This window comes from Zosterops lateralis (assembly GCF_965231275.1).
Source record: "Zosterops lateralis genome assembly, chromosome: 10".
Taxonomy (NCBI): Eukaryota; Metazoa; Chordata; class Aves; order Passeriformes; family Zosteropidae; genus Zosterops; species Zosterops lateralis.
Window position 1 is genome coordinate 10641451 of NC_139770.1, and position 24386 is coordinate 10665836.

The 24386-nt window shown below is 42.5% G+C and overlaps 1 protein-coding gene across 8 annotated transcripts in view; it reads left to right on the top strand.

Annotated features, from left to right (window-relative positions):
* LPP (LIM domain containing preferred translocation partner in lipoma) overlaps nt 1-24386 on the top strand; it is a 334290-nt gene that overhangs the window by 248011 nt on the left and 61893 nt on the right. For all 8 annotated transcript variants that reach the window (XM_083868545.1, XM_083868547.1, XM_083868550.1 and 5 more), the window contains one exon: nt 2085-2208. In XM_083868545.1, the coding sequence (XP_083724671.1) occupies nt 2085-2208 (124 nt within the window). The remainder of the gene's footprint in view (nt 1-2084; nt 2209-24386) is intronic.

Consider the following 24386-nt stretch of genomic DNA (forward strand, 5'->3'; position numbering starts at 1 on the left):
GCTCTTAGGAACAAGAGAGCAAAGGGAAAAAACAGGTTGTTCCAAGATTAAGTGTCTTACATTTGACACCTTTAATCAACTTATTAATTACCCTTTTTGGGTTTTTTTAGGATTATGCTATATATTGTTTCTGATGAAGTAGTTGTAAACTAGCCCTTCTAAAAAAAGCCTCAAAGCTCTGGCCAAGGGAGTCTGGATGTTCTGGGTCAAATACCTGCTTCTAGAACTTCTAGTCATCTGAATGCCCTTATCCACACCAGAATTATGTATGCCACAGGCATGATACTTACATGACTTGGAAGGCAAATGCAGGTGCACCATACTCCCTGCCTCCCCATGTGAAAAAGTAAGTTGTGGTAACCCAAACACATCGGGGTGGTTGCATTTGTACAAAAAAGTTTACTGCTCTGTATGTGGACATTTAACATTTCCAGATGCTCAACCGCTTCTTTTGGACAACTGCTAGGCAACTGGAATTCCTGGAGAAATGCACAAAATCCTTAAATGTTCATAAAAAATTAATAAGCAAAAAAACCCAAAACATCCGTGGGAAAACCTGAAGGTATGTTAGGTCCAATCTATGTTCTCAGTCAGGGAGGTGGAATGTGTGACAAACTGACCTTGCACAGCCCTTCAGGGAAATTCATCCAGCTTGGGGCTTGTTCCAGGTACATTTTTTTCCCTTGGGGACCATGCCACCCCTCTCCCTTGTGAACTGCTGCTACTCTGCTACAGGGTGGGTTTTGGGCAGGCAGTGGGTGCACAGCAAATCCAGTCCTTCCAGGGGGCACAGGCACCTGCTGAGGCCAACAAGTGAGGGTTAGGATGGACCCTAGAAAATGAAGTATGATGGGGTGAGGAACATGCAGATGTTTGGGTTTTGGGAGTGCATGATTGAAGTATTATTGTAAAGTGCTGTTCTGAGACCTTCTCTACATTGATTGATGTCTCATTTGAAATCTCCTTCTTGCCTGAAAGAAAAAAGCATGGAAGCATATAGTTAATTCTCTTGAAGTGCAGTGCTTTAAATCTGCTGTTCTCTGTTGAATATCACTGGCTCAATAAAGATTCATCATGTCAGATGTAGTCCCTGGAAGTGGTCAGTGTATTGTTTCTCCAGTGATTTTACATTTTCGTGCCATTTAAGTAGTTATGGAGCATGGAAAAATGTTTTCTTGTTTCATATCAAAGGTCCAATCCTTTATGGAGGCAGCAATTAATCAATGAAATTTGCTTTACTGAAATGATGTGTTTTATAAATAAGTTTGTTTTCATATGCAAGTCTTTCAAGAAAACAGTGCACACAAGGAGAGCTGGTGTCAGCATTTTTTAATCCTGAAATGACCGAGTTTCTTCTTATGGACACCAAACTCAGCTTCTTCTAAGAAACTTCTAGGCATAAGACTATTTCTGTGCTTCTCAAAATATGCCATTGTTTTGGTGTTTTCCAGGGAGAAAACTCTCTGAGATAGGCTGCAAATACTGCATGCAGCTGTTAGCTCATGAAGGCCGAGAGATCTCAGTTTCTACACACGTATTAAAACCTTTGGATCTCTAGTACTAAAAATCTGTGGACCAGCTCCTGATCTCACTAATGTTAACAGCAGGATTTGTGTCAAAACAAACAAGAAGAGAACATAACTAGCACCTTGGGATTATCTGTTTGTCCATATACTCTACCACTGTAGAATTATCTTTTATGTTGTGTTGTTAAGTGATGGAAACTTTTACCAAGTCCGAACTTAAATGCTTCTAAAGCCTTTTTCAGTTTTGGAGAACATTTGTATCACATTATTCTTGGAATAATCTTCTGCTTTATTTATTATTATATGCTACCGAGTAGACATCTAATTATGAGGCACAGGATACTTCCCATTCTAGGAGGCTAGATAGTACTTCTCTGGATGTTCTTCACGGTCCATTTTCATTACATTAAGTAAGGTGTTTACTTGCTTGAATCCCTTGTGTCTTAAAAAAAAGAAAAATAAGACAAAGAATGAAGTTCAATACTGAACAGCCAGTTCTTACTGTGTGTGAATGCTTTTATACCACTTCACAGGCTGTTCTTTTTTTTTTTCTTTCAGAGTGGTTATCCAAGCTCTGGACCTGCATCAAGCACTCCTGCTTTCAGGCCTGAGGATGAGCTGGAACATCTGACCAAGAAAATGCTGTATGACATGGAGAATCCTCCCTCTGATGACTACTTTGGTGAGCCATGTCACAAGTGTCTGTGGCCCTCTTCTGTATTTACTGGGTTCAGTAATGGGAGGCCTGACAGCTGCACTGGTAACGTAGTGACACTCATGTTGATGGATGTGCTTTCCATGCTTGGGCTGGAAGTGTAATCATCCATAGGAATTCCTCTGTAATTTAGGCATAAATCTCATGCTCACTCACTGTATGTTTATAGTCTTACTGGATATAAAGTTGAATTTTTCAGTGTCTGGTTCATTTTCACACCATCTGTCCCCAGCTTCCAGCTACCAGTCTGAATTCAGGTACGGTCGCTGTTGTGCCTGCCTGTCCCATCCCTTCTCATTGCAGCTGCAAAAAAATCTGGCAGTGTAAATGTGTTCTGCTTCCAAGGCATGGATTTTCATTTTCTGTGTGCTGGCACAGATTAAAAGGAAATCCATTTTGAGTCAATCAGGTCGGTTATACATGAGGACCCAGAACTGGGTCCAACAAATACAAGTAAGATACATCTGGACTGAATGGTTCATAATGGTGTCATCTTCCTTACCTGGAAAAAGATAAAAATCTAATTTCCTTCTTAAGTGGTATAGAGTATAATTATCTTAGTCATCTATAGGTGTAGAACTATATCTTGCCTTTACATGAAACATGGATGATAAGGCCTCTGAACTCTTCATTCAAATCAAGAGTCTTGGGCACTATTGATGGATCTGCCTGTGTGCTTAGTTTCTTACAGGCTTGGGTAATAATGTTATTACGAAACAAACTGCTATAGTTTGTAGAGTTAAAGATGGGCAGGCCATTCATTTTGTGTTCTTTATCTTCCTTTATTTCATCATTCCTTAAAAATTAGATTGCCCCCAGGTCTATTTACTGTAGAGTTTGGTTGGACCGAAACATTTCTGGCTTAAAGAAACTTTCATGGTCTGGTTTAATCAGAAAGTGGGTGGGATCACAGTTTCACTGACAAACAAGGATCGTGCAGTGGCAAGGATCTGATAATATGGAAAGATTAAGGTGTTCTCATCAAACAAATAATGCCCTTCTAGGTGGGGTTAGTATCAGTCCCAATTCTGTATCAGTATCTTCTACCTTCTGTGGGCTGCGCCCTAATAACCAAAATGCCTTCTCTGTAAACATTGATAAGTCATCAGAGTTGATGAACATCACAGATCTGGGGTGTGAGCAGGAATGGCTAACTGAATAGAAAATAGCCAGGGAGCGTTTTCTGTGTTGCTGCCTTTGACTTCATCTGTGCCCATCACCATTTGGGTTCACTCTCTGATGTTTTAAACACAAAGCTACAACCAAATGAACAAAACATGTATTTAGCCATTAGCTGGGGAGGCAAGAGCGAGAAACTTTTTTCCTGTCCTCTTCAGGCAAATGGCTGAAGCCCTGAAGCATGAGATCTGATTACAGCAATTTTCTTAATGCAGAGCTGTGTGGCAGGAGTTGGTTGATGGACCAAAGCTCATTCAGTTTTCCTTTTAGCCCAAGAAGGTAGGCAGATAAACAAAGAAAATTCACAGGCTCCCAAGGTCAGAAAGGACCTTGCCATTATACTGCCTAATGTCCTACTCTCAGTTTCTCCCAGAAACATGATTGAATCATGACTTTAAAAAAAAAATGTAATCTTATCTTAAAAACTTCGAGCAATGGTGAGTCAACCACCTACCCTGATAAGCTGTTCTAGTGATTAATTTTCCTCACAGCTCGGAAATTGCTTCCTGAAGTGAAGCTTTAGTTTTGTTTACCACTTGTATTTATGAAGCTGCAAAGCTCAGATTTTGCAGACTAATATTGTATGACTAAGATTGCTGTGCTCTGAGAGGGTGGCACATCAAAGTTGCTTCATCCAAAAGGGATGCATAGCTGAAAGGGTGGGAACATAAAGTCTCTCAGTGTTAGATCATCAATTTGGCTATCAGATGGGAGGTCAGACCAATGCCATGCCAATAGCTCTTAATTCAGCAGGAGACAAGAAAATGGAAAGGAGGCTTCAGAGCACTCTGAAGTTTTGCCAGTGTTATTTATATAAACAGTAGCATAATCAAAGATGGAATAATCATGCATGAGGCACAGTGGAAAAATCAAACAACAACCTTAGTCCTACTCTGGGCAGGTCATGTGTAATTTAATTACCAGCTACACCTGATCTTGTAATTGCACTGTGTGCCACTGAAGTTCATCTCTGCAGTGGTGTCCAGCCTTGGGATTCCTGATGTGTGAAAGAACCACGTATTGGGCTGAAGATCTCAGCTCCCTAAGCATGCTGTGCCCCATACAGCCTTCTGGGAGCATTTCTATCTAACAAAATACAGAATGCTGGAGCACAACTGCTTTTTATGCTTAGGTATAAGCTCAGTGAAAGAGTAGGCTGCTTTCATCTTCCTAGGTTTGCTCCAGCCCAGGCTCCTCCCTGGGTCTCTGGAGTCACAGTGGATGAAGCTTTCTTATATGGCAGTGCAGGCCAGGAGTTTTGTACTAATTCTGACTATGTCAGAACTAAATGCTCATCTCTACTTGAGCTGTCAGCCAGTGCCTTTCAGTAACTTTGTACTCATGTGGAAATAACAAATTAAGTGTGGGAGGGAAAAAAGAGTCTTTCAAATTTGGTTAACTGTCTCAACCAATATCTCTGCCCTTGTTCTTTAGTTCTTCAGCATGGTAGTGTGGACTGTACAGGATTCATATGGCACATTGATAAAATAATCTGAAAAAGGACAAATGGGCAGAGACATTGACTCTGATTTGCATTAAATATCTTATGCCTGAGGTCTAAATGCCATGGTAATTGTAGCATACCAGATAGCTGTCAGCTAATCACTTTTATTAGTTTGAATTTAGAAAACTGGATTTCAGCATATTAAAAGTTGGTTAAGAGCAGATAGGTTTTGAATAGAGGAATCTAATTAACCTTGCTAGAAAGCTGCAAGGCGTTATATTAAGTCATGAAAATAATTTGTTGGAATAATTACATCTGAACTGTCAGGCTAGAGAAAGGTCATTTTACTTGGTCTGCCAGCACTCTGGGATCTTCTCTGTAACCAACTTCCTTCTGCAAGTTCACTCGCCGTAACTCTGGTTTTCAGTCAAGCCATCTTGGTTCTGTAGTCAGCAGAATCTGCCCAGCAGTGGGCAGGGTGAAGGTTCCTTGAGAAGGAAGAGGAGTAGGAGTCACTAAAGTTGTCTCTTTGCCTTGGAAATGCTGTCTGGTATTTGGCAGACCCAGTGAGCTGAGCTGAGGAGGAGGACAGCCAACACTTCCATCCAGGCTGTGTTCACTGCACCTCTGTGCAGCTTCCCAGGCAGAAACACTGGAGGTGGTTTCAGAGTTGGGGGAACTCTTCTAGGCAGTGGTTGCTCACACAAGCACACACAGCTGCCCCTCCTGGGGAGCCTAGGAGTGTGGTGGGAGCCAGGAGCAGCATGCTGTAGACACCTGGGAGCAGCACCATTACAGCTGGCAGCTTTGTCTTGCCAGGACTTACCACAGCAGCACAAACCAGTCACTGGGAAATCCTCTAGCTGCCATTGGCAAGGCAGTGCTTAAGCATTGAAATATCACTAGGCATAATAATTTTTTTTAAAATTCCTGTGAAATTTTAGGAGTTAAACATGCATATTGGATATTCTGCCTAACTTAACTTTGTTAAGACCGCACTGCTATAAGTCTAAGCAGCCCAATCCTTGGTATATGTCCCCTCCTACCCCCTTTAGGTTCTGGAGTAACTTGTGGAGTGACTACTCCTGGGAAGTCCTTGGCAGATCAGCAAATTAAAGTCTTTTAAGTCTAAGCTGCTCTTCCTTCTTTACTGATGATTAAGTTGCTGATCTGTGGTAGTTGGCTGTCTTTAATCAAATCCCTTTTTATTAGAAAGGATTCCCAAATGTCTTATGCTCTATGCAGTAGGGATAGTTTCTCTCTATCACAGCCCTCCCTGTTGATAAATGTGCTATTGTAGACAGGCATCTCTGATTTGTTTGGAAAAAATAATACTTACTGGAGTGGAAATTGGGTGAGGTTGAGGGAGGAGAAATGGATACTTATAGGAGATTAAAATGAAACTATCAAAATTGTTTGTTGGCCGCCATGGGAAATTACAGCCCTTGATTTTGCATTTTAAAAAACCCAACCAAATACACACACACAAAGATCACAACTGTTCTGGACCACTGTTTCAAGTCTTATAGAAAGAAATGACTTCTGGCAGCTTATCAGTCTCTATCACCATGCAGACAGTGCTGATTAAGACTGGAAAAGTGCCATTGGGGCCCCTCATCTCCTGTTGCCTTCTGGACTATGTCCCAGCTGAGTCACTCCCCACAGCAGTTTCCCTGACTGGTGAGAAGAAACTCTCACTGGTATTTTACCATAAATGCTCAGAGCTACCAAAGGAACTACCAGTTCTATGTATTGGATAATGTAGCAGTCTCCTTTTGTAGTTCCAGCATGCTGTAGGGATGCACGTGGGGAGAAGAGAGATGCTAAAATCATCCTGTGGGAAATACTCAGTTTGTGCAGTAAAGGAATCTTGATTTAACTCTGAGCTGATAATTCAGGATATACAGGGGTTTTATGTGTATTTTCTGTGTACCCTGGCTTTGGCAATGGGACAAGTGGTGTAGAATTGGGTCAAAGAGCAAGGCCAAGAAACAGGAGGCTTGAGTTTCTTTTGATTGACTTCCTTTGGCTTGACTTCTCATTTTGATGTCTTGACCTGTGACAGATCATTTTACCTTTTCAAACCTAATTTTTTCCTTTTTCACAATTTTGCTGGAGATAATTAGCAGCATCAGTCATGTGTGTGTCCCCCATGGAGAAGCCTTCATCTCCAATGGTTCTTTGAGATGCCATGTCACAGTTAAGATTAGAGAATAATAGGTGACACCAGTATAGAATCTGCCAAGACTCTGCCAACCTTTCCTGTCACTGGCTTTGCATCTCCATTTGGCTTCCATTCATAAGGTAAAATTCCTTCAATAGGACCAGAGACCTGGTATCCAAACAGTGTTGAATGTGTTCCCTAATTTTAATTCTTGAGAGTCAGGACATGGGTTAGCAAGTAGCAGTCCAAGTCAGGTATGGGAGAGAGTGTGGTAGAGTCACAGAAGGTTCAGCTGAGGAGACACATTGAATAGTCCAGGTATGACTTCCTATGGTTCATGGTGTCTTTGTTTCCTTTGGGCTGGCTCTGAGCACTGTAGTTCTAGAGGCTCTAAACTGAACATGGTCTGTGTTGCATTTCAGTCTTGGTCAGGCATATCAGCAGCCTCTAAGAGGTACATGCAGCCACTTGGTTTCATCTGAATTATTACCAGAAAAAGAAACTGAAAGTTGTCATATCTTTCCTGTACTCTTAGATCTGTTCTGAAAAGGTTATCATTAAAAGAAGCATATTATTATTACAAGAGCATAATTGCATTGTAATTTTGCCATGTAATGTGTTGTGTCTTTTGTCTAAAGGCAGAGGTTCTGCTGCAAGATGGTGTCTGTCCTCATTTGAACAACATCTGGGTCAGAAAATAGTAGGTTAGAGTTTCAACAACTGATGAGCCGACAGTCATTTTCTGTTATGTAACCACTCACAAAAGCCAGAAGAACAGACATATAATGGGGGCCCTTTTCTCCATTGTAGTTCAAGTCGTTATTTTTTTATGTTCAAGCCATATTCCAGTGTTTTCACACAGGCTACAAAGCCTGGGTGCAACCTCTGTTTAGGGAGGTCACAGTGCAGCACCATCAACATCCAGCAGCCCTGTTGTGGCCTGCCGCAAGGTGAGTCACCCTCCCTCTGCTCCCCAGGGGCTTTAATTATCTTGGTAAATGGCTTTCAGAGCCTGTTTCTTCAGTCTCACTTCTGTCAATACTTGCCACCCTCATCTAGCATCTTTTCAGGGAGTCCTCTGCCTGTCAGCATCCTTGCACAGCAAGTGGAGGTTGAGTAAATTTATAAGGATAATCTCAATGCAACCTAGATGGTGAATTTTAGCCCACAGTTCCAAAGTAAGAAGAGAAAAAGTGTAGGCCAGTGAGTGGTTGGAGAGCAAAATATACCGTACCTACATGCACTTACCTCCAGCCATGAGAAAGGGAAGAGGCTGTGAGCTGGTCTAAGTTGCTTCTCAGGCATTTGAAAGACTGGAAATGGATGTTTGATTTTTCCTGATGTTGATCCTATCCATATCTTACTCTGTATTAATTCTGAGAATCACATTTTATGAAGCTAAGCACCTAGGTCTTTTTATGCCAGAGATCTTAGCCTTATAAAGGCTTGAGTGCACATCTTTTAAATGAAGATCCAGCAGATGTAGCAGTCAGGAATGAGGGAAGGTTGCACTCCTGTAAGTCCAGGGCACCTGATACCCACGTGGGCCAAGAGACAGGAGTCTCACCTTCTGTTTTCCTCTTCTTACCCATGCAGGAGTGGTCAAGACTTTGTGTCATGAGTGTTTCTGAAGCACAGTCTCTTCAGAGACAACCGCTGCTTCACAGATGGGATCTAAATCTTGCATCAAAACCACAATTACCCTTTGTTACTGTAGGTCATAAAATCCCAGCTGGAACAGGTAGCAAGCAGCATGACTACTTCTGTGTTTTTAATTCCTTGGTTTAGCTTGAATTGCTGGCAGTCAACATAGACATGTTCTTACTTTTAAACAGAACTGATTTTTGATGCAGAAGTTGTTTAATGGAGAATAAGTTTAGAATACCAAAGTAGCACTTGATCAAAGGGGTTCCCATGATCACATGTATGCTGTGAAAGAGAGGTGGGTTTCAGGCCATGAATGAAATCAGGCTTGTCCTGGAAGTTAGTAGATAAAAACTGATAATTACCTGCTGTCTTCGAAGCATGGATAGGAAAGCTCATCCTCTTTCAGAAAAACCTTTGAACAGTAATGAGGCTATTAGCCAACACTCCATATTTAACAGTCCTACATGGAAGCAAACCAAATCTTTCTACCTTAATTTGACCAACAGTTCAAGGCAATCCAGCTTGTTCATGATGAACTTAAAAAGTAAACTCAACTCTCTGTGAACTGAAAAGGCTGAAGAATTGATAGTGAGCCATCAAGTCTTCAGCAGCAATTCAGTAGTCTGTAGCTAACTCAGATCATTAAGAAAAAAAATGGGACCTACCCATTGGCTGTTTCCTGCTCCATGTGAAAGGCTGGTTCCTGTGGGTTCTCAGTGGGGGTGTCATCACCTGATTAAAACTCACAAATTGTGGCACCTGGAGGACCCCTGGTTGGGAATCTCCTTGATGAGGCCAGGAGCTGAAGATGGACTGTTACTCAAGGGCACACTGGATGGAGAAGGTTGGTTCTCCTGTTTTATGGAGATGAGTGCAACCAGGAGTTTCCTCCATCCGGGAAATCATAAGCTCTAAAGTCTCACATATAGGTATTTTGAGAGGGGGTGTGTGTATGCGTGCATCTATGAATGAGTGATAATGTTTTTCTGGACTGTAATAATATAGAAATAATTTTCACTTCAGATAGAGCTTTGGATTATTTAAAGCCTCAAGATAGTCTATTGTCATTACTTGTAGCTAAGTTGTGAAGTGAGGCACAGGCATTCAGTTGTGGAGCTGAACTTAGAAACCCTTCCAGCCTTGCAGTCTTGGATAAATCTTTGTCCTAATAACATGAAAATAGTTTAATTTCTTTGTTTTGAGTTAGTTGTGTACATGACTTGACAGAAAGGAACTTTCTCTTTGCTTTTTCAAACCAAAACCAGCTCACCTGTTCTTTGAAGCTGGATGCACTAAATTTGCAGTTGGCTCCCCTGTTCCATTATGGCTCATTGTGCTGCAGTGGCATCCAAGGCTGTGGTCACACTGTACTATGTGCAAATTAAACATGGAATAGAAACAGGGTGCATCCCTCAGAGTTCTGAAACTGAGAATATGTCAAAGACCAGGAAATTACTGTCCCTAATTTACAAACGAGGGGCTGACTCGTGGCAAAGTGAAGATGACTCACCCAGAGTCATGCTGAGATCCAGTAGCAAAGTGGGAATTGAGCCTAGAATTCCTTCACGTTCCATTCCTTACTCAAAGCTGTGGCCACACTCTTTTTATTTCATGTGAAAATCAACCAAAATGGACTTGTGAGCCTTGTCTGATAAGAAATCACTACCGGTCTGAAGGCTCTTCCCAGCATGCAGAGCAGAAGCCCTATTTTCCAGGGTTAGTAACAAGGCTATGAAAACAAGAAAGGGGGGAAAATGTGCTCCAGGATCACACTTGATCATTTTAACTGCTGTTAATGTAATGTACCCACTAATGTTATCACACTTCAGCGTTTAGATAGTTCAAGGCCATTAGAAAAATTGATAATTCACCATCGTAATCTGTTACTTTCCACTCTAGCAATCACTGTTCCATGGAAGTGGGGCACAGTGTGGCATTTGTTATTTCTTCTTCTGGTGGCATTTGTCTCATGCTGTCTTTTTTGATAGGGTAGTTTGTCTTTTGCTAGTAGCTTTTGGGGGTATTTTAGTGTCATTAACTCAAAATGAGTTATTTCCAGTGGGGGGAAAGGACAGATTTTTATCTGAGAGTGAAATGTGTTAAAAAGAAGAATTAAACAGGACTGTCTCATTTGCTGAGTGTTCTCCAGCCTCTTCTCTTCTGATGGAAATGCATCAAAACTGTTTGGTTTTTTATAAGGAATTGCTTTGACTCAGATTCTGTGAGATGAATCATAACCCACTTTCTCATCTGAGATGTGAAAAAAAAAATTCCAACTCTGCTGTCAATGTCAGCATAATCAATACAGAGTGATTCTCAGTGGTGCAAAGAGGTAGGGGAGGATTAAAAGAATGAAAAGAATCAAAAGTAGCCAAACTTTCCTGCTGCTTTTGGTAAGCTGCACTGTTTCCAAACGCACCTTGCTGTTCATCATGTCATGTCATGAACACGTGTTTTCATGTCTCTGGCTACAAGCCAAGGTCACAACTGCTGCTCAAAAGTCAGGAGACTGTCAGCTCAAACTGGCAGGCAGATCACAAGAAGCCAACCCTGGCAGACATTTGGGATGCTACAAGCAGCCAAGAGTAAACCTGTTGCGATTGTGAAACCTTCAGTTGAGATGTCCCCTGCCTGGACTGTGCCAGCACAGATTGTGTCAGCTGAGGAGGAGAGAGTGGCAGAGCACTGTGCCTGTCCCATGGCCCTGCCTAAGCCAGCCCCATTGAGGGAAACAGACAGTGTTAATAGCAATAGGAACACTGTGGGTGCAAAGCAGAGATTGGAGACTACATCTGATACCTTGTCACCAGCTTTCATTTAGGAACTTGCTCATTTGCTTTTTTTTTTTTTTTTTTTTTTTTTTTTTTTTCCCTTGTGTGTCTGCCAAGACATGCACAGAGATGTAGAAATAATTACTTCTGGAAGTGTGAGCTAAGAGCCAAACCTCTGAAAAACTGTGTTCACAGCACCAGAGTCGAAAGGGGACAGCACAGGTAGTGACATGAGTTCTGACAAGTTGACAAAATGTATCTCCCCATTGAACACAAGTGGTTCAGCAAAATACCATGTCAATAGCAGAGCCCTTTGTTTAGAGTTTAAAGGTATGGGTACAACCATCTTCCACAGGCTAAGGCACTGTCCACTGCTAAAGACAGACAGCTGGATGTAGGATGTGTATTGTTTTGTAGATCCTTCCAAATCGCTGTCCAGCCATGCTAAACTGTCTGTTTAAAGCTGTGAATCAGGCTGTGTTCTGTTAGCAGCAGTGTTGAACTTTAATATACAATTTCCTCAACAAATTCTGTTTTCAGACAATATCTTGAGGGGTTAATAACTTAGTATCTGTTCAGTACATGTTCTGATTCAGTTAGGGGCAGGCTGAGCAGATGATGTGCTGCATTCTTTGTGAGTGCAGGTTGAAAGAAGGGATACTTTTTCTGGGGGTTATAGTTGTTTTTGTTGCCATTTAAAATTACACTTGAAAAAAACCCCAGCTTTTTAAATGTCTCTATTTCCTCACAATGTGCTTGCCATGAAAGACAAGTGAATTCAGCATGTGACTGTCAAAAAAACTGCAGAAAGCCTGAAGCTTTTTACCTTGAATTTTCACTTGTGTTGATGAATGGCTGGGACATGACAATATTGACTTTCCACTCCTTTTAGTGCAGAGTTTGTGATCACACAAGCTAAGGAATTGTGTCTGGCTGAGCTGGAGGGAGTAATTTAAAAAGGATTCCAATGTGGGTCCTTTATGCTGTCCAGAAGATTGTCATATGAAGCCAGCTCTTCTGGACAGCAAAGTCCTCGTGATGTCACTGCCAATGTGGAGCTAATTCTGGTCATGTGTTCTTGTTGTCATCTCCATGAGCTAGGCAGCTGCTTCTCATTTCTGTCTTGTCATTTCTGGCTGAAATTAGTGAGAATCCTAAAATGCATAAATAAATATGTGTGTATGTACACATATATAGTGCAGGATACTGCTTGGAGTCTGATTCTAATGGTGTTTGTTTCTTTTCCTTTCTCCATCTCAACATCTCACATCAACTGATCCAGTTTTTGATGCCTGCATGGGTCATGTGAAGTGTTACTGTCTCCAACACCGGCAAATCTGATGTGTGTTGTTTAGAGGAGGGAGGAAGGTATGGTGGGAAGGCAGGACTGGGGAATGTATGGCTACAATAAGAGTGGATGTTTGGGTGGGACATTTTAAAATACTCTTTTATCTGTATATGCCTAAAACCACTGTCTTCTTCAAAAGATAAAATCACAAAGCACAGGCTTCAGTGTGCTGTGCTTGTGTTGTTCTGTTAGGCCACTACTGATGCTCAGACCACTGTAACCTCTTTTTCTATGGATACTCAATTTCCCTGCATGGCAACAAAAAAGGGAGGGGAGTGAAAAAAGGAGGTTGCTCATGGTCAGATTTATTTCTACTGTTTCTTCACAGGCAGAATTCAGAAGGTGCAGGAAGTGGAGCATGTGCACTGTAGATGTGCACAGCTGGTGCATTGCCATCTCCATGGCATCCTCTGTCAGAAAGGCGGCTGAGGAGAGCCAGAAGGTCTGTGTCAGTTACATGGCGAGCTCCTAGTGAAAGCTTGTCATTTGAACTCTTTCAGTCTCTTCCTGCCCTGCTGTCTCTAAATTGAGTGAGGAATGGAATCTGCTCTGTTCAGTCACACGGGGAAGAGTCACATACTTTCTTGAGGGAAAAAAAGCGCACCGATAATGCAAGTTTTAGGAGCCTGAGCAGGAGGGTCAGGGATAGGCTGTGGAAAAGAGGCCACCCTCAAACTTAGGTCAGAGGGACACTGCTGCTCTGGGGTTGGAGATCTGAGCCCTGAGCTAGCTCTGGTCATGCCTGGTCATGAGCAAGGGGTTTTTTGTTCATAAGGCTCATTGATCCAAATGTGGCTTAGTCTTTTAAACAAAAACAATACTTCACAGAAAGCCAATTAGTCTTGGGATCTCAGTGGGTTTTCTGTTACTTCTTTGCTCTGGTTACAGCAGCACATTGGGTGAGGAGCCATAACTTAGCTGTTTCAAGTTTACAGACTCTGTTTCTGTTTTGTACAGTTGCAAGGTGTGCACACACAGTCTTGCTGCCTGTTGCCCTTTGTGGCACAACTTTCAGGGAAGACATCGTGGCTGACCTGTGGCCTTGAGTCCTTTGTAAGTGACAGAAGTCCTGGTACTATGAGTAACCACTGTTAGGTAGCAAGTAGGAATGGTGTGCATCCAGCAAATGTCTGTTCACAAGAGCTGTTCTGGCTTAGGAAAATTGCGGAACAGTTTATTCAGAGGAACAAACATTTCACAGGATGATGTTTTGGAGCATAGTTTAATTGTGGCACATAGCGGCTCACATCTCAATAGGTTGACTAGAAGATGCTGCAACTGACATCAGCTTGGCTAGAGTAAAATCAGTCTGGCTGAATAAATACTGCCTAAACTCTTAGGACATCAATGTGTGCAGTAGCTTCATTCTTGTGCTCTGAGGGCAGGGGAGAACAGAACGATACACAGCACAAATAAGACTGTAAAATGAGATATTAATATTGTTTCCTCATGGCAATTTACTAATTTTGTGTCACTCTTAGCTGGGAATATCACATGGTGGCCCTTAATACCTCAGACAGGGCTCATCTGCATGAAAATGAGCTCTTAAGAATTTAGTCTGTGATTTCCAAAATGCCAGTCTCTCTCTTTTTGGCTGTGGTGAGCTTTGACTTCCTCATGAAGCAATACTGGAACTCAGACATTTTGCAGGTGTTCTAATATTTGGACATAGATCTGAAGCTTATCTGAAACTCTTCTGGAGTCATCTGATCTAGAGCATGGTTGTAGACTTCCCACAAGCTACGTAATGCATTTTGTTTTGTAGGTCCTCATCTGTGCAGAGATACTTAGAACAATGGAAAACCATGAAAGCAATTCCAAAAATGTTTGAAGTCCTAAAAGGTTCTGTTTTTAAGGCTTTTGTAAGTTTTAGCTTTCCACTGGGACAAAAGTCTCCCACACTTTTTCCTATGCTGGGGTGGGAATAATAGCTTCTCTCACCTACCCATCACATCTGACTTTGTCAACATAATAAAGCTGCATCATTTTATGTACAAATGGAAACCAACTGACTTAAACCAGTGTTGGCTTTCTGGGTTTGGTTCATATAAATTCAAAAGAAGTTGACTAAGTTTACATCAGCTAAAATCAGGCTTAGTATAAACTGTCCCTTCATTTACCTCAGATCTAAATTTGGAGGTCTGCTGGATATCAAATGATTCCATTATCACAAGTAAACAAGTCCATCAGTTTTCCCTACTGTCACACCAAAGAGTTTAATGAGGATTAGATACCCTTACTGTTTTCACAGTGAACTCTCATGAATGTAGAAAACCAATAAAGAGCACCCTGAAAGTTCAGAGCAGAATGACTTGCCAACTTCGCTCATACAGAGTTGCCATCACTGGTACCGTACATTCAGAACATTTTCCAACACCGAGTTTTTGGCAAACACTTACAATCCCTGCAGATGATGGCCTTTGCTAATGTCTGCTCAAGGGCATGGGACTGGCAGAACCCATCATGAGCTCTGGATATTGAATCAGTCCTTTCTGATTGGTTCAGCCATGGGAGGGAGTACGGAAAGCTTTTGCGGTTTCAGTTTTCCATTGGCACAAAATTTTCAGGTCATGAATTGTGTGCATAATTCAGGAGACAGGGATTGGTGCCCTTAGCACAGAAGCCAATTCAGGAAGAATCTTCCATCTTAGTATTACTAAGATGAGTGATGAGTAGTAGTTTGAGCACGCCTTTGTAGATGCCAGTCAACATCAGAGCCTACTCACAGGGAAATAAAGGTGAAATGTCAGGACAGTCTTTAATCATGATAAATGGATCAGTACCCACAATTCTCGTGTCTCCTGCTGTTAGTCAACAGGCCCTAGAGTCAAAACCACCACCTCAAACAGATCAGACTTAATGCCACTAAAGAGCTTGGTTTTATAGTGTGAGGGGTTTTTTTAACTTATTATTTTTTAAGCCTTTCTAATTTTGAATCAAAAGCTGTAGGATGTGTGAGAGTGACACATGCAATTGTGCAGATGGATTTCCACATACTTTCTTTAAATAAAATAATAATTGTTATAAATATGTATCTCATATTTTGCACTAATTCACTTGTAATGGAGGCCAAGAAAAAAAACTTTGATAGTCTTATGCAGCAAGATCTGAGAATGTGGCAATCAGGTGAGTGATATGATCTGTGGATACTTGATATGAGTGCTTCATCATGGACTCCAGATGAAGCATGTGGCACTAGGACGTTATTATCAAATTAGAGAGTTGCCAGTATTACTTTCCATCTACCTCGGCCCATAAAAGCAGGTCCCATGACCCAGAGGAGGAGCAGAATTACAGTATTGCTTAATTACATCAGTCTAATAAATATGGTCTCACCAACATCAAATGACATTTTAAAAGGACTTTTGCTTTCAATACCAATGTCACATTCTAAGATTATTACATGTGTGGTCATTCTGAATAGGAACAAATCTTAAACGTCCCTGCAGAATCAGAGTGCTTCTCCATCCCAGGTTGTAAAGTTCCTGTTACTTGTCCAAGAGAGTAAACAAATATTGGACTTTGTACCTGGTTGGAAAAGTCTCAGATTTTGGGGTGAAGAAGGAAACCTCTGTCTAGCAGGTTGCTTTAATGAGAAAAAAAACAGCATTAGTTGATTTCAGCTACTGAGAAATTTGGAGTGATGGAATTCATTGCAAGGAACAGTGGATGCTCAGCATACAGGTGAGGTGGTTTCCAGTGCCTGAGGGCTGTGATTTATGGCAGGGCTGCTGTCAACACACAGACAGCGCATGTTTCAAAACAGCAAGGAAGCTTTGGGCTGGTGCCGGATTGTGAAAGGCAGGGTTTTCAAAAGACCTGAAATAAATGAGGTGCTGGTTGAAATTCAGTGTGACATCTAATGCAGCCAAGCACCTTTGAAAACCTCAGACCTTAACATTCTTAGGCCTATGAGAGCTGCCATTTGTTCAGGACACTACTCTTTGTCAGATCCAGCCTTTATTCACGTTTTTTTTCTTTCACTTTTGGCAGTGGGGAGATAGGTTCCCTCCCTGTTTTTTGAGTTTTGTCAGATGTTTTTCCTCAGGCAAGCATGTAGGAGGCATTCCAGGTTGGTAGGCCAGAGCCAATGGCACAGGAAGCATCTCTGACTCAAAACTTTGTCGCTACACAGGCAATTTCATATTCACAACTGAACAGAGCCTTTGGTAAAAAACAGTTCATGCCACCACCTTTCCAGTGATGCCACAAAGCAGCGACAAGCTGCAGAATACCAGCAGGAGCCCACTCAGGCTGTGGAAGAGTGAATTGAGTCATTCATGCCCAGCCATGGATGTGATTTTTGGCTAGGGTTGAACCTGCTTAACACTGATGGTGCCTATCCTGGGCTTATGAAATGGATTGGCTTGGCAGGGGGACAGAAGTGGTTTGAAGTGCCCTTGTGCAACATGGACACAGTTGGAGATGAAAGCCTTTGGGACAGGGGACATTGTTTGCTGTGTGTTTGTCCTGCACCTAACATCACAGAGCTGCACCCCATCGCTTGGACTCCTTGAGCCTGCTTTTCACATTGGAAATGGCAAACCCAATGACAGTCCTTCGGGAATGGGGAAAAAGACAACTCATTTTTTGATCTAGATGTAAAGGGTGCTGTCTGTATCATTGTGAGTCTTGACTGGTCCCTTCTGACAGCACTCTTGGTTCAGCTCTGTAAGAAGGCTGAGAGCTCAGAAGAATTTGATCTATGTTTAAGGTGTCTTGCACTGTGCAGCAGCATGAGCCTGTGGACAGCTGGTCTCCCAGCTGGAGGAGTGGCTGGGAGAAGCTGCATGAACCATTGCACAGTGAGCACCAAGCCTCTGAGGAGAGCAGCTTGTCTGGCCTCCAGCTCTGCTGTGTTACAGCCATCACTTATACACAGGGTCAGGTGCAGCAGCCCCTGAAATCACCCTCCACTGCTCTGCCAGCAAGGCTGGTCTCCTGAGCCAGGGAGGGAGCAGGCTGGGACAGTAGGCTGGGAGAGACACCTGCCAAAGGAGCCTCATGGGCTGGGCAGAGCTGCCCCACGTAGGTGCTGCCTGAGGCTGCTGCCACTGGCACCCCCTGTAATAACAAGGTGGTTTTTTTGTAGCTTTCCAAAAGAGGATCCTGGAATTTGGTGCAGCATTACAGAAGGAGCCCAGTGGGCCAGGGGATAGCTCAGAAAATGCCTCCTTGCTCATAGCCCCTGATGAGGGTGGGAGGAGGAGTGATTCCTGCCTGGTATCCTGCCTTTCTTTTCCTGCAGGAGATTTACACAAGCACGGTTGGCTCACCTTGTATGCTGTCATATATTGGGTGGTTTCACTGTCCAGGGTTTATCATGCAATATGGCTTTGCGAGTGCAAAGGGAGTAGCTCAGTGGTTGTCGCTGTTGGCATCACCAAAACTGCCAAAATTTGTCTGATTTAGAACTCAGCCAGCAACTGTTCCCCTTTGCTAAGGTCCTTCCCAGGAGGGGTAAACCCCCACAGGATCAGCTTTGGGATAAGTTGCCCAGAGGGAGGGTTCCTGCCAGCCCCAGTAAGACTTGGCTGGTAGCCTCACCTTCACCAGGGCTTTAGTAGAGAGCTGCTGAGGTTCTTCCCTGAATGCCACATATTGGTAACATCTCACTAAAAAATAAGATTTCGACATTAGTGATGTGTTCCAAGGAGAAGAGTAATTTTTTGTTTGAAAGTCTTATTTTCCTGTGAAAGTAAAATAAAGTAAGAGGTTTCTCAGCTTTTGAAAGCATGGGAAAGGCCCACTTTCCTACAGCCTTTATAATTTTTGCCTGATGTTTATTTTGAAAAAAAAAAAAAGGTTTCTATGTGTCTTGCTTTTTGAATTTACTACATGCAATCAGAGAGGAGTAATGGCACAGGAATGTGGGGGACTTCTGTGAAAGTATGCGCTTTTTAAAAACTTTTTTTTTACCAAATGAAATGCTTGCACTCCTCAGTTAAGTATTTGTTGGCTGGGGGATTTTTTGTACAAATTAGTGCTTTGAAAGTCTTGCCTCCAAATAGGAACATGTCGGTAATTAAAAAGCGTAATCATGAAATGTTACTTCTTTCAATCCAACTCCACACTTGCAACTTAAAGCTGGTTCTTCCTCATACACGTGCCCAGTACAGCCGGGGCTGGGAGCAGTGGGGAGGGAAAGCAGGGAGTGCCCAGCGCACAGCAGGGGCCATGGAACTGTGTTTGCCGTGTTGGACAGCCCGGGAGAGACAGGGGCTGGAGGAGGAATTGCTGTGGCTGCCAGGGACATCCCCGTGCCTGGCGAAGCTGCGCTAACAGCTCCTTCCTCCGCTTCCCGATCGGCTCTTCAGTGGATACACAGCCCCAGTCTCTGTCATCTGGCAGCTTTCATCGGCATTAAAGGAAACATTTCTAAAGGAAATAGAGTACATTTTACTCTCTCCCTTGCATTTCCTTGATCGATTAGCAAAGGGAGGAATGTTTCCTCTCTCCCACTCTTTTTTTCACCTTTTTTTTTTTTTTTCTTTTTTTTTTTTTTTTTTTTTTTTTGGTCTCCAGATGTAAGCGGGGCTCTATTTCAAGCCGTTCGCACATGGTAAAACACGTGCCAAAAAGTTGACACAATGTAACAACAACAGAAAAAAAAAAAAAAAAAAAAGGCAATGCATGCTGCAAAAAAGGTGTCTGGGACCTTAAATACTGTAGAGCATCACTGACCCCCACTGGGCTGGCACACTCACTGCACATCATCCAGCGCAGGGATTGGCACCTCACCCATGTGTGGGGCTCAGGGACACACTGCCCTGCCAGGGAGGCAGCTTCCATTCCGTCCTTACAGCTGCTCCAGGCCCACCCGAGCCCATATGCTGTCTTTATGTCCATCATGAACGGAGTAAAAAGGCATTGGCTTGGCTTGGCTTGCTGTGGGGGGCACTGTGGTTGGATAGCAGAAAGCCTCACTAGTGGTACCAGTAGCTGCTCACTGAATCTTTTGCCCAAGTGCTTGGTGAAATCTCTTGCTGGAGGTTTTTAGGAGCAGGTTAAACAAGTATATCTCAAGAATGCTGTAGAGAGAGTTGGAGTTGCCTTTAAAGCAGTAAGATCATTTCCATGTTTTCTCAAGATCCTGTTCAACCTGAATTTTTATATTTTTTGGGGGGAAATCAGGAGTGGCCCTCTCCATTTTGTGGCAATAATATATTGTGGCTGCAATAATTTGGGGAGGTACCTCTCATTGTAATCTGTTTTATATCAGAAACAAGCTAAATCATCTCTTGTGTCCCAGGTTGTTGAGGACAGGAGGATGTAGATGGGTAAAGGGTCATCACCACACAGGTGTGGAAGGAAGCAGTGGCCTTTCTTTCTCTGTCAATAAACAGAGGACAGTAGCAGAGGCACAAAACTCTGTGTGCTCAGTTGCTGTGTGGCTCAGCCAGGCTGCCAGAGAGTTGTGTCGTGGTTGATGCAAGGAACAAATTACTCCTCCTGGGGAGGGGTTTTTAGCAAGACTGGGACACCCTCTGAAATGGAGTTTTTATGCCACAGGCCTTTCTTACCATGAAGCCTTTTCAGAGATAGCCTTGTGGTTAAAGAAACCAGACTGTGATTGAGAAGATAGGTTTCAGTTCCTGGCTCCATCATAAACTTCTTGTGTGACCCTTGGAGGGTTATTTAACTTGTATGGGTCTCAAGTTTCCTGCCTGCATGTTGGGTGTCCTCTGCCTTCCCTGGGGTGTTGCAAAGGTTCACTGTGAGGCCTGGAGATCAGCTGGCACAGTAATCTTGTGATCAGCAGCATGAAGAAATGTTTGAAAAGGTAGAGTGTTGGCAGAGTGAGCCTGCACAGTTGCAGTGCGTTTGCTCTGTGGTGTGGAATGGGACCTTCGGGGCACACTGAGAATGTGTCAGGTTTTTACAGCCAAGCAAAGTGAGAATATGAAGTTGTATTGTGGTTGGAGGAAAGGGATGCAAACTACATGAGAGTGCAGCTACTGCACAGTGCTGTACAGTACAAATGACAAGTAGGTCACTGCAGGGACCTGTACATCTGGAGTACAAGTGCAACACAGTTAAAGCAGAATAACCAGGACGCAGTAATTAAATCATGGCCTTGGATTTAATTTATGAAGTGTTTCAGGCACACATTGCAGCATGAAGCTGTGTTTACTGTGAAAGATTGTGTTTTCTGATGTCTGCTGAAGAAGAGGGAATTAAGATTGATCTGTCTCATGTCCAAGGGCTGTGTAAGACAACTGATGCATACAGCCTGCTACTGTCAAATGGTGACACTTCAAGCTTAGATCCTGGCACAATAAACCATTGCCAAGGGCTTCCCATTCAGTGAAAAGTCTTGAGTTCAAAAGCAAGAAAAGGGTAGGTAAGGAAGGCAAGGGTAAGATGAGCTAAATAATATAGTTTTCCACAAAATGTTCAAAATGCCTCTGGGTTTCCCTTTGTACTATTATTGCAGTGCCCTGAGTGCCAAAATGTCAGAATCACTTTGGGACAAATATGATCAACACATCTTTGTGTAGCATAATCAGTCAGACACATACGTCCCATGCACTGTAGAAGGACATAAACCCTTCCTTGTGGATCAGAGATCCTTCTTCTATTCCCTTTGGATGAGTCAAAGAACCCAGGACCTGTTGGGTACTTCTGAGCTGCAGAAGCACTGACACTGGGACTTGACTTGACTAGAGTGTACTAAGACAAGGTCTGCTGTTACACCGTTATCCTAAAAATCAGTTTCTGCTCTTGTATCCCCTTAAAATGGAGTAATTGTGCCTGTCTGACATAGGTGTCCTGAGGAATCCCACGTGCTTGGGAAATGCCTTAGATAAAAGTCACTAGGAAAGAGGAGGGAGAGAGAGGAAAGTCTTTTTACATTGTTGACTTATGGTCAACGTTGTCCTCGAAATGCTGTTTTGTCATCAATATTTCTTCATTAGGAATAATGATTTTTCCACATTTACTGCCAGCTGATTCAAAGCCATCCAAAAGCAGAATGTGACATGAATCTCTAAAATGCATTCGCTGGCGAACTCTAAACAGAGATGATTAGAAAAATAACGCAGCGGAAATACTGGATGTCTTGCGGCTGCCAGGGGAACTTTTAGTGAGATATTTTGTTCAATGTATTTATATATTTTAAAAGTGTTCTTGGTACCGTTTTGAAAAGGCAGCGTGCTGCATTTTTTTAGTTCTGTCTTGCATTGTGTATCAGGGCTGCAGTGAGAGCTGGGGAATACACTTAGCTGATCAAGGGAAATTGTGTAATTGATAGGCACTGAGGATATGACCTTGTGGTGTATTCCCACAGCACAGTTAGGTGGGAAACAGTTTTTTCCATCATGCAGAGTTTTTTGAGATATCAACATTTTTCCCTCACATTTCAGCAAATGCAGAACCTCCCTACTTTGATGCTTTTATCAGAAAATTATCCCCTATCTCTTCTCTACATAGAATGCATGCTTTGAATTCATGAATTTAAGCCTTTTGTGGAGAGGTTTGCACATTTTCTCTCTGCTCTCTCTGCTCTTGGCATCCGTAGTCACTGCCTGAATTATTGTGTTAGGCACTGTACATCACAGTGGTGCTGCCAATGGCTTAATGTCTAAGTAGGTATGACAGAAAAATAATGCTGTAGCCTAGAAAAGGCTACTGACGTCCCTGGATGTGCAAACAGGAGCATCTCAAGCCACCTGTGTGGAGTTACATTGCCTTTATCTTCAACTCCAGTGTGATTGCTATCAGAATATTACTGCCATAAGCATTAGTGTGACTTGTACCTATTCCATCATCCATCTTCAATGGTGGATGTTTGTCTCATTTGCTCACGTTCCTAATCTGACATTTTAAAATTATGCATGTCCAAGATAAGGCCGAACACCCTGGTCTGATTCCTCATCTCCAGATTGTGCCCAGTTTCAGGCCAAATCTTAAGAATCTTGCTGAGTAACAGCTCCAATTATAGGGCCTTTTCTATTCATTTTCACAGTTAAAACCTGCATCGAAGCTCCAGTGACCTTGAATCTCTGCAACATCCTTTTCATAAAATGTAGTTTCTTTCTGTTCATGCTCAACCAGCTGCAGAAATAACTCTCTGGCTTTTAACTTAGGCCAGATCATTTCTGCCTCTTAGTCATAGAGTCATAGAATATTCTGAGTTGGAAGAGGCCCACAAGGATCATTGAATCCGACTCCCAAACATCTCTCCTCTGGTTTCGTTTCTGCCTCATATCAAACAGAAGCTTCATGTCTTTACCTGCATGACCTGTAATGACCTATTCCCACCCTTCTTCCTCTAGTATTCTCTAGTGACAAATCAACTCATCCTTCCCATCTGAAGACTATGTTCTATGTTCAATCTTCAAGCACTTACATTCTCTTTTGTGTTGTCTTTGTCCTTTCTTCAGAAGCATTCCATTAAACTTCCTTTAAACTCCCTCCGGGTCCTCTTTCAAATTCTTCCTTAACCTTTTCCTTTGCTATGCTGTCTACAGACTCCTTGTCAACAGTAAAACATTTAGAGTGCTTGAGACCAATACAAGCTTCTCTTGCTGACTGGTTTTGTCTGATTGTTTCCTTCTATTTCCTATCACTACCCCGTTGTTATTGCTTGTATTAGGTTGCAAACTCCTGTTGGGCCCTTCTTTGAATTCTATGTTTTTCCACTACCCAGCAGAATGGATCCGTTCTATAATCTGAGCAGCCAGGATCTGTGGTGGTATAGGTAAAAAACATGTAATAAGTAATGAGATAACAAGATTTTAGAACATGGCATCATGTTGGAATGTGAGCTCCTCTTCTCCCTTCCCTCTCTTCCTTCAGATTCACAGTATTTCAAATATTTAACACAATAGAGGACAGTAAGTGAGGTTTCTGCATAGAGTATAGTAGGTGATGTATCCTTTCAGCTGCTGAAGTGTTTTTGTGTGATCCACTCACTAATGATGGCATTTTCAGCAGAGAAACCTCTGTGGGCACTTCTGTACATCCCCCCAAGGTAAGACCACCATGTGGCAGCCAGGCTGGGCTGAAGGAAGGTCACAGCATGGCCAAGGTTATGAACCTCTTTTATGCAAAAATAGAGGACTCCGGTCTCCCAGGCTTGCTGCCAACATATCGCCTTCTAGTTTTGCTGTAATGATCTTGAAAAGGGATCTAAAAAGGGCTGAAGGGGCAAAAGAAGAATGTTGAAATGACATAGCTTCTCATTTTCATGCAGTTTCGTGCTAATTTTGTCCTTTGTCTTTAAGCTGCCTTTTAAATGCTGTTTGTGGGAAGCAAATGGGTCACATTGTTCTGTGTTTCTACTGTAATACGCTGCCTGCTATTTTTCTCTTAGATTATTTGTGTAATCTTTTTTGTGCAATCTGTTTGTTCTTGAGTCTTGCAAACTTTGCCTTTGCTACTTCTTTCCCAATAAGCAGTGCAACTTGTTCTGTGTTCACTCATGGGTATTCTGCACACAACGGACTGGGTTATTTGAGCCAGTGTGAAAATATTAAAATGGGGAACATGTGTGGGCACTTAATTGTGGTGAGTCCAACCACAAATACCTTCGCCGTTGGTAACTGGCACACAGGAAAAGCAGACCTTTGTTTTGTTTTTATCGGACAT